Source organism: Tursiops truncatus, chromosome 16 (genome assembly GCF_011762595.2).
Source record: "Tursiops truncatus isolate mTurTru1 chromosome 16, mTurTru1.mat.Y, whole genome shotgun sequence".
In the NCBI taxonomy this organism is placed as follows: Eukaryota; Metazoa; Chordata; class Mammalia; order Artiodactyla; family Delphinidae; genus Tursiops; species Tursiops truncatus.
The window spans coordinates 19,054,734-19,064,790 of record NC_047049.1 but is presented as its reverse complement, the minus strand read 5'-3'; the positions used below and the strand labels follow the sequence as shown (position 1 = coordinate 19,064,790).

Below are 10,057 nucleotides of genomic sequence, written 5' to 3'. Positions count from 1 at the left end.
GTGGGGCACCCTGACGCGCGCTCTGGCTTCCAACGCACCCAAGGGACGCTTTTCGGTGCTGCCCGTGTCAGGATTTAAAAAGCCGTGTGCCCGACGGAGGGTAAGGATCTCCAGAGTAACCACTCTCCGAGGTCTTTGCCCAGCTTCTAGATGTTTCTGCGGCACCAGGTGACTCCCCAGACCTCTACCCGTGCTCCAGGACATCACATTGCACTTTGCGGGGTGACTCCTCCGCGCAGGATGCCTGTGTCCACAACTGTGAACTGGTGTGTGCAGGTGAAGTGGCGCACACTGGCTCCCCAGCAACCAACAGAGCTTCAGAAGCGGTGAACTTGGGGGTGCGATGTCACCGAACTCCTTTTCATCCTTTACATTCCTACTGAGATCTGGGCAATAAATAACAAGAATAAAACATATACGTGGTTTTGTCTTTGCGCTCGCGGGATCGTGGCAGGTCCTTTAGAGAAGTGAGGAAATAAATGAAGAGAAATCACGGCGGCCTCGCCGGCTACTTCTGGGGACCCCTGAAATCAGCAGCTGGAATGGCCAGTTTGGAGAGCCCTCGGGTCCGGTCATCTAAGACCTGGGGTTACCAGTCCCACCGACCTGCGGGAATTCCGGGCTTTTCCCCCGCGGGGTCGGGCCCCTCAGCCACCAGTGGCGCTGGCCCGGCTCCAGTCGCGGGAAGGTGCCAAGCCCCGCGCACTTTGCGCTGGCGAAGAGCGCAGACGCCCGGGGCGCGCTCGGTCCGCCCCGCTTGGCAGGAGCGCGCGAAGCCGCGCGCGCGGTCCCGGGGGATAGCCCGGAGGCCGCCCCGCTAGCGGGAGAGGCGAGAACTCGGCGTCCGGCGGCGGACTGGCGTGCGTCTCGCCGCCTCACGCGGTTGCACTGAGCTGCGGGGCGCCGGACCGGGGACCCAGAGGGCGCGCGGCGGCGGGCGGCGGGCAGAGCTCCCCCGACCACCCGGGCGCCCAGGGGCTCCTGCTGGCTGGGAGACGCCCCCTGGCCCCTACCTCTGTTTGGCCCGGCCGGGCGAGCGGGACCGGCGGGAGGAGGAGGAGGAGGTGGGGCCGCCGGGACTGCCTCCTCCCCGCCCCTCGCGTCTCCTCCCCGCGCCACCGGGAAGGACAAGGGGACTGGGCACGGGGACCCCGGCCAGTGAGCGCCCGCGCCCCGGGGTCGCCCCTCGCTCGCGCTCTCCCGCCGCGAGCCCGGGCCGGTCTTGTTTCGCAAGGTGCTGGCCGCAGCCATGAGCCAGGACGCCGAGCCCAGCGGCCCCGAGCAACCGGACAGAGATGCCCGCAGCGTGCCCGGTGCCCCGGCGCCCCCGGCGCCCCCAGGCCCGAGAGGGATGCAGCCGCCGCCACCGCCTCCGCCCCAAGCCGGCCTAACCCAGATCATCCAAAAGTAAGAGGAGGAAAGGGGGAGCGGGGCCCCGGGTGCGCTTGGGGGACAAGCCCCGGGCGCCCCCTTTTGTGGCTTCCTCTCTCCCGTTCCCGCTAAACTTCTCTCGGCCGCCTTGCGTTTGAAGTTTTCTTGCCCGCCCTCTCGGCAGAGTCGGTGTCATTCTGGCCTTTTGTGAGTTTGGGGAGAGGGAAGCCAAGCTATTTGGGGAAAATAATTTTGTTCTTCCTCATCCCCTGTCTCTTCTCTTCGGGGACGTTACCGGGTATTTTGAACTAAATTAACTCAAACTGGGGGGAAATGGCCCAGGGACTATATTTCATCTTTCTAGTCCCAAGAGGCCGCTGGAACGTATGGAGAGCCGTGCGTGTGTGCGCGAGCGTGCTGGAGGGCGTGTAAGTAAAACGCCGCGCGAAGAAACCACCCTTAATGGTGCCCATGAAGTCAAACAGTGATATTGGGTGAAAAGGGTGGTGAGGGTTTGTAGACAACGTATTTTTGCTTTGTCCTGCAAGAAGTGTTTACACTTTCCAAGAAGGCCCTTGCGAAGAGTTTCTAGCCGCGGAACCGTTTTCCATTAAGGTTACCATCTTGTGATTAGGGGGAAACTGTGCGACTTGGGTCGCGAGTTTTCCGGGCCGGCTGTCCCAATGCGTCGAGTAGATTGGGGGTGGTCAGTAGGCTCTGAGAAGCTCTTTCAGCCCATTTGGGAGACATAAAAGTAAAACGGTGAGGCTTCGTTCATTCTTTCGAAATTTTGTTTGACAGTTTAAGGCCTAGAATGTTGGTTTGTTTGAAGGATCTTTATTCTCCGAAAAGTTTCCCTCAGCTTGTAATGAAGTCCTCAAAACTAGTGTAGTTAGTGTTGGAAAGTCTGAATGATGAGCGGGCGAAACTGGAGAAAATTAAAGAAATACACACAAGCACAGCAAAATCAATCCTATGGAACCGAGCAGGAGTTTTTCGGCACTGCTTTGAGTTACATAAACTTATTAAAATGTAATAAGAGAAATAACCAGTGATGGAGCATAAATGGAAGTAAATATTGTTTTTAAGACTGACTTATGTAATAGAATAGTGAAAATTTAAGTTTGACATCAAAGAACGCTGGTATCGTATTTCAGAACAAAATGGTTCCCTTGTTTTTGACTGGTAGAATATTAAAAGCTCCATTTATGACAACTTTTTGCTTTAGTTTGATTTTATATAACTTTCAACTACTAACAAGTAGCTAACTATTTGAAACTGAAAATATTTTATATTGTTATTCTATTCCCTTTGTTTTGCAAATTTCAGCTAAGATTTACTAAATATGATGGACAGTTTAAGTACATCATTGCTTAAAATTTCTCTTTAGTCCTTAACATAAATATAAACTAACAGAGAAAAAAATGTTTAAAACCTGAGGTTTATTTAGTGAAAGAGAAAAAAAAAATCTAATTGACTGATTATTAACTGGGAAACATCTCATGTTCTTCTTACTGGCCAGTGTCTTGTGGCTTGAAGCTAGGGTGCACATTGAGTTTGCTTTGGTATTGTAGTCACCCTGCATTTTCCTATCATTTACTTTTAATTAGGAAAAAACTAAGAATTTTATGTTCATAGAAAAATCTTTGTAGAGCGGTGACTGATTTTGAAATGTTGCCAGGTTGAAAATAAAGGCCGTTTTTGTGGGAGATGGATCATTTCAAGTGTATCTCAGTTACCTCATGTAATAAGTAATTGACCCTGTAAATTCACCCCCATTTTGAAAATTCCACCCCTGGAATATTTTACTTTAGTAGATAAGCCTGAGCTCTTCAAAGATGGCCCCTTCGGCTAGCAGTCCAGGATAGAGAGACCTCAAAGAGGTGCCTGGCTTGTTTTGCATTGGTGACAGATCAGTGTTCAGGCACCAGGTCCAAGGCTGGTGAATGTGCTCATGGGATTTGATGTTTGTGCACTTATGTTTATTTATTTTTTTATACATCTTTATTGCAGTATAATTGCTTTACATTGTTGTGTTAGTTTCTGCTGTATAACAAAGTGAATCAGCTATACATATACTTGTATCCCCATATCCCCCCCTCTTGTGTCTCCCTCCCACCCTCCCTATCCCACCCTTTTAGGTGGTCACAAAGCACTGTGCTGATCTCCCTGTGCTATGCGGCTGTTTCTTACTAGCTATTTTACATTTGGTAGTGTATATATGTCAGTGCCACTCTCTCACTTTGTACCAGTTTACCCTTCCCCCTCCCCATGTCCTTGCGCTTATGTTTCAAAGTCTTTATTTATAAGGATGATTTGGGGTTTGCACTCCCCTCAGTATCCACTGAAATTCCATGGGAAGCAGACATAACATGGCAAACGCCTTGCAGGTCCATCTTTAATGGGCTGAAACTTGAGCAGGTTATTTTGAAACTGCATAATTTAGTCAGAGCAACCATTTTTATGTAGTTATGAGGTACTGTTTGTATCAGCCATCTTTGAGAAAATGTAGCCGGGAGATTGCCCTCAGCTGCAAAATGAGGTGTCCTCCTCTTGATTTGAGAATTGTGTGAGCTAGAGCTTTGGGTGAAATTCTCCTCTAGTGGATGGCATGTTAAATACATTGTATTGGGGAACCTGCACTTTTTCTAGTTATTTGAGTAAGGTTATAATGTAATTCATAAGAGGAGAAGTTTTGTGTTTTTTAAATTAATTAATTTATTTATTATTTTTGACTGCATTGGGTCTTTGTTGCTGCGCATGGCTTTCTCTAGTTGTGGCGACTGGGGGCTACCCTTCGTTACTAGGGGCTTCTCTTGTTGTGGAGCACGGGCTCTAGGCCCACAGGCTTCAGTAGTTGTGGCTCATGGGCTCTAGAGAACAGGCTCAGTAGTTGTGGTGCACAGACTTAGTTGCTCTGTGGCATGTGGGATCTTCCTGGACCAGTGCTCACACCTGTGTCCCCTGCATTGGCAGCCAATTCTTTTTTTTTTTTTTTAATTAATTTATTTATTTTTGGCTGCATTAGGTTTTCATTGCTGCAGGCGGGCTTTCTTTAGTTGCGTCGAGCAGGGGCTACTCTTCGTTGCACTGCGTGGGCTTCTTATTGCAGTGGCTTCTCTTATTGAGGAGCAGGGCTCTAGGCACGTGGGCTCAGTAGTTGTGGCCTGCATGCTCTAGAGAACAGGCTCAGTAGTTGTGGCACACGGGCTTAGTTGCTCCATGGCATGTGGGATCTTCCCAGACCAAGGCTCGAGCCCGTGTCCCCTGCATTGGCAGGCGGATTCTTAAACCACTGCGCCACCAGGGAAGCCCTGGCAGGCAATTCTTAACCACTGTGTCACCAGGGAAGCCCAAGCGGAGAAGTTTTGATCGCTTTCAAAATGATGAAGATATCAATATTCTTCATGTTACATAGCATTTAAGGATTACAAGAATTTTTTCACTTTTTTTAAAAATAAATTTATTTATTTATTTATGGCTGCGTTGGGTCTTCATTGCTGCGCGTGGGCTTTCTCTAGTTGTGGCGAGCAGGGGCTACCCTTTCTTGTGGTGCGCAGGCTTCTTATTGCAGTGGCTTCTCCTGTTGCAGAGCACAGTCTCTAGGCGGGTGGGCTTCAGTAGTTGTAGCATGTGGGCTTCAGTAGTTGTGGCTTGCGGGCTCTAGAGCGCAGGCTCAATAGTTGTGGCTCACGGGCTCAGTTGCTCCGCGGCATGTGGGATCTTCCCAGACCAGGGCTCGAACCCGTGTCCCCTGCATCGGCAGGAGGATTCTTAACCACTGCGCCACCAGGGAAGTCCCTTTTTCACTTCTTAATGTCTCTATTTACTGATCTTCATTAATCACGGTTTTCATTTTGGGTATAGTCATGATCATAATAAAAACAGAATCCTATTCACCTATGTTATGTTTGGTCTTAAGAGAATGAGGTGTGACAGTGAATAATGTGACTGACTTTGGTGTTTGTCTTATGGAACCCAGTCTCAGTATTGACGAAGATCGTGCCAAAAGTTAACTACTGTGGAGTTCCTTTGGCCTGTTCAGGTATATTTAGTTTTCTCATTGTTGCATTTTTAGCTTCAGTCAAGCATGGTCCATGACCTCTCTGCTCTTGTTAACCTCTGAATCCGGGCCAATATTCGCATTACCTATGAAGATTATCAGCCATGTTAGACACATATAACTAATATCTTGTAAGATATTTGTTTTAAACGTGCACTCTCTAAGATGGCCAATGTGGAGACATTATTGGATAAAATGTGAAGCATTATGTAAGCCATTTGGGCAACAACTAATATAAATAGCACCTTAAGAAGAGATTTGGGATGAGTTTAGGAAATCAGAATAACTTGAAAGCTTAAAAAAAATCTTCATATAAGCAGAAGTAAGACATTGCTGTTGTTGGTGAACATTTTACACGGATTTATCTCCTCAAATATTCACAATATTTTATTTCCAAAAGTATTTTGTATTTTAATTTTAATCAAACCTAATTCTTGGTTTATAACAAGTTATTTATTAACTATGATGAACATTAGAAATTACAATTTTAGGTTGTCAGTTCTAAAACTCTCTTCAGAATGAAAACACAGCCATTAGTTCTGTGTGCTGTGTTGAATTCATTTGTCGGATGCAGTTAGAAAGTGTGGTACTAATCATGGTGAAAACCAAACAAGCACACACATCTATGAGGTGAGCACACAGGGGATCTTCCTAAATTATTTGATTTGCCGTGAAATACTCTTGGCTAATGCTTGATATCAGGTTGCATGTTTAATTTGCATATAGATGACTTATTTTTTCCTTTACAGATTATTTTGGTATGAAATGAATAAAAATCAATTATGAAAATAGAAAAAGTTTTGGTTTAGCATTTGATAGTTAGCGTCACCTGCATGTGTTTGTGACTTATGAAGATATAAATCCAGCTTTGATTGCTGAAGTTTATAGTCTTCTGCATCGCGTTAGGACACTGGCCAACTGTGTTTTCAGAGCAAAGTGCTCCTTAATTCAGTCTCGAAAATGTTACAAGTAGTCACTCTGATCGCAGATAATTCTACAGACATTTTGCATTTGGAAGGATCTCCATGTAACTCTTAGAGAGTGATACACAGGCAAGTTGTGTGTGATGTCCACCCACTGTGATGGGCATGCTGACAATTACATCCAGAATCGGAGAGGAAATAAGAATTTGCCAAAAAGGGACATTATCTCAACTCATAGTTGGTCCTTTTCTGGAAGAAGGATGGAATTTCTAACATCAGTGCCACTTTCTAACATTAGTTTGAGTCCGTTTTTAGGGGAAACAGGGATACATTTTAGAAGGAATTTTGAAAATTTTAAACACCGTCTTAAACTGCACTAAGACAAGCATTCAGCAGGAGAAAACATCTGAGAAGATTAAGCGTTTACCCAAAACAGGGAAGGAGAGAGGGTGGGTTCTTTTCTTAGCATTCTGAAAAGTTTCTTTGCTTCATTAGAAAGCCTATTAAGGGTTTTTGTCTTTTTTTTAAGAAATTTTGCTTGAGGGTTTGTTGTGATAAGTATTTTTAGATAGTAAGTGTAGCCATCCAGTTATGAGTTTTTCTCAAATTGCCAAAGAGATCAGTATTATGAAATGTAGTACATTATTCCCATTAGTCACAGTAAATGACTATACCTGTGGTGTACGAAGAGTAGTTCTAATGCCATTGCTGCAGGAGAAAAAAAAAAGTCAAATTTTGTTACCCATTTTATTCTTCTATCCACTTATTCTTTTGTTACTGGTTTAGCAGTTTATCAAATTAATAATTTAAAAAGCCCATATCTGTCCGTTGGAATGTGGACTCTGATCTGTTAAGATCTCTTTGCCTATGCATGTAAGTCACCAGGGGGGAAAAATAACCCCACCAGGATTGACTCACAGTGAAATGATGCCCCATCATCCAGTTTCTCTCTCTCTCTCTCTGATTTATTTTTCTTGCGGCTGTAGGTTCTTTTTTTTTTTTTTTTTGGCTGTGTTGGGTTTTCGTTGCTGCACACAGGCTTTCTCTAGTTGTGGCGAGCGGGGGCTACCCTTCAATGCGTTGCGCCGGCTTCTCATTCTGTTGGCTTCTCTTTGTTGCAGAGCACGGGCTCTAGGCACGCGGGCTTCAGTAGTTCTGGCATGCAGGCTCAGTAGCTGGGGCTCGCAGGCTCTAGAGCACAGGCTCAGTAGTTGTGGTGCACGAGCTTAGTTGCTCCGTGGCATGTGGGATCTTCCCGGACCAGGGCTTGAACCCGTGTCCCCTGCATTGGCATTGGCAGGCGGATTCTTTTTTTTTTTTTTTTTAGAATTTAGAATTAAGAATTTTAAGATATGTGGATTTTTTAGAAGATGTTGGGGGTAGGAGTTTATTAATTAATTTATTTATTTTTGCTGTGTTGCATCTTCGTTTCTGTGCGAGGGCTTTCTCTAGTTGTGGCAAGCGGGGGCCACTCTTCATCGCGGTGCGCGGGCCTCTCACTATCGCGGCCTCTCTTGTTGCGGAGCACGGGCTCCAGACGCGCAGGCTCAGTAGTTGTGGCTCATGGGCCTAGTTGCTCTGCGGCATGTGGGATCCTCCCAGACCAGGGCTCGAACCCGTGTCCCCTGCATTAGCAAGCAGATTCTCAACCACGGCGCCACCAGGGAAGCCCAACAGGCAGATTCTTAACCACAGCGCCACCAGGGAAGTCCCGGCTGTAGGTTCTTGACTCCAACTAAACTAATATTTCTTCCCTGCCCACAACAGCTAGTCCTCAAGTAAACAAACCAATATAGCTCAATTCAAGACTTTGATAAACAAGAGTCTACAAAATGTTAGGAACTGAGATCTAACCAAGGGATAGAATCAAAACAGACTGAACTAAACTTGGAAAGCAAGAATGGAAGAAGCTTGAGATAGTGGAGTTAAAACCCCAAAGACAAATTGAGAGGTAGGGCTCCCCCTCCCTTCATCCTCCTTGGTCCCCCTGTTAGGCAAAAGCTTGAAGGGGTCTCCTGTGCCACAAAAATCCCACTTAATCTGATTTTTTATTTCCTGCCACAGTAATTATTTTGCTTGGGATGGTCTAGCTGATACAATTTCGTGTATTTTAACAGGGGAGGTTGCTGTAGGTCCACAGCTGCTGTGAGTGACATGGTAGCTGTGTTCAGAATAGCACGTTGAAAAATTTTGCAGAAAGTAAAGTGGTCCTTATTCCAGAATCGGGGCAAAAGACCGTACTTAGTCGCTTGTAGAAAGGAGCACATGGCAATTCCCTTTCTGGTTAATGAACCTGGCTGGGTCTTGGTGATGTGTGTGTTGTTATGGAAGCTCATATTTCTTGTTCCCACCAGTGAGAAGACTGGGAAATCCTGACTTTAATTGAGAAGGCACATTTTTCCATCAGGAATGTGAATTTGGTTTCCAGCCGCCACCAAGGGGGTATTGGCGGTGGGCTGGTATTTTGCCTGGCTCAACCGTGGTCACTGTTTAAATTCCACCCAACTAAGGTTTCAGTCTTCGACATTTACAAGACAGCAAGTTTGGGGTATTTTGGATTTAATGCGTATGTCCATCTAATAGGATAAAGTCTTTACAGTGGCAGAAGTTACAGCCAAGTTAATTCATCCTCCCCTTTCCTATAATTCCTGCTGGATTTTATAAGATAAATAAGTCCCCTGATGGTTTACAAGGCAACTTTTCCAACTCGCTGACAGCAGCTCCGTCAGGGGGAGGGTACATATTGATGTGAATGTACTTTATGAGCAAAAAGGGAGCTGTTAAGCAAGTTGTATGAGCATGTGGTAATAACTTGTAGCTCAGTTTGCCAAATAAATCTTTCCATGTGTTCAGAAAGAAAAGGCCTGGGGTCGTGCCTGTGTTTGGGGGTGGTTTTCACCTCGCGAAGATAGTTTTCACGCCACTTTCCCCTTCTTTTATGTGGGTATTTGCTTCGGGGATGCACCAGGGCCATTTGCTACTGCCCTTTCTTTGCACCTGCTTTCTCTCCATCACAGTAATGACCCACCAGTTCTCAGTTGCCGCTTCCACTCTGGTCCGAACCTAGAAACCTCCATTCACAGCTGTCTGAACATCTTAAATGCTTTTCAGTTGTGCAGCTTGTCTATAGACGGTCTTCCAGATATGTTTTTGGTTCTTATTGGACCCGCCCTTAAACCTGACCTCCAGTGTCATGATGCTGAAAGAGTAGACTAGGTAATATATATTTTAAAGATGTGTTCGTTTCACGAAGTTACTTCTTTTGCTTTATTTTGAATTCATTATTGAATAGAACGATAGGTAGGATCTTCCCAGTGTTGTCAAGTGTAAAATGAGCGTCTTTGTAAATTAATTATTGGGTTTCTGACAAAGAGGGTCAGAGAGGAAAAGGAAACCCTGGATTGGGAGTAGGTGATCTGGACAAGCCAATTAACCTTCCTAATCCTGCTTCTCCAGGGATTGGAAATGATCGGTGTCAGTTCCTTCCAAGAATAAAATTATGTGACTCCCCAGGAATATCGCTGAGTGATTATCACTGTAGAATGCCTCCCCTCGCCTCCTAGACATCTGATGGAGAATGAGTTACGTTTTAATCAAGGGCATAGGTACATGTTTGTGAGATGGATCACTCACAGAAACAATAACGACAAAAAGAGAATTAAAAGCTTCCTCCAACACTTGCAAAGTATATTTGGATCAG

At 45.7% G+C, this 10,057-nt stretch overlaps 1 protein-coding gene across 1 annotated transcript in view; it reads left to right on the top strand.

Moving 5' to 3' along the window:
* Positions 1–801: 801 nt before the first annotated feature.
* The window catches only part of RBM20 (RNA binding motif protein 20), a 216,860-nt gene continuing 207,604 nt past the window's right edge, over positions 802–10,057 (top strand). Inside the window, exon 1 of the mRNA XM_073793974.1 lies at positions 802–1,407. Within this exon, the coding sequence (XP_073650075.1) occupies positions 1,250–1,407 (158 nt within the window). The 5' untranslated portion in view covers positions 802–1,249. The remainder of the gene's footprint in view (positions 1,408–10,057) is intronic.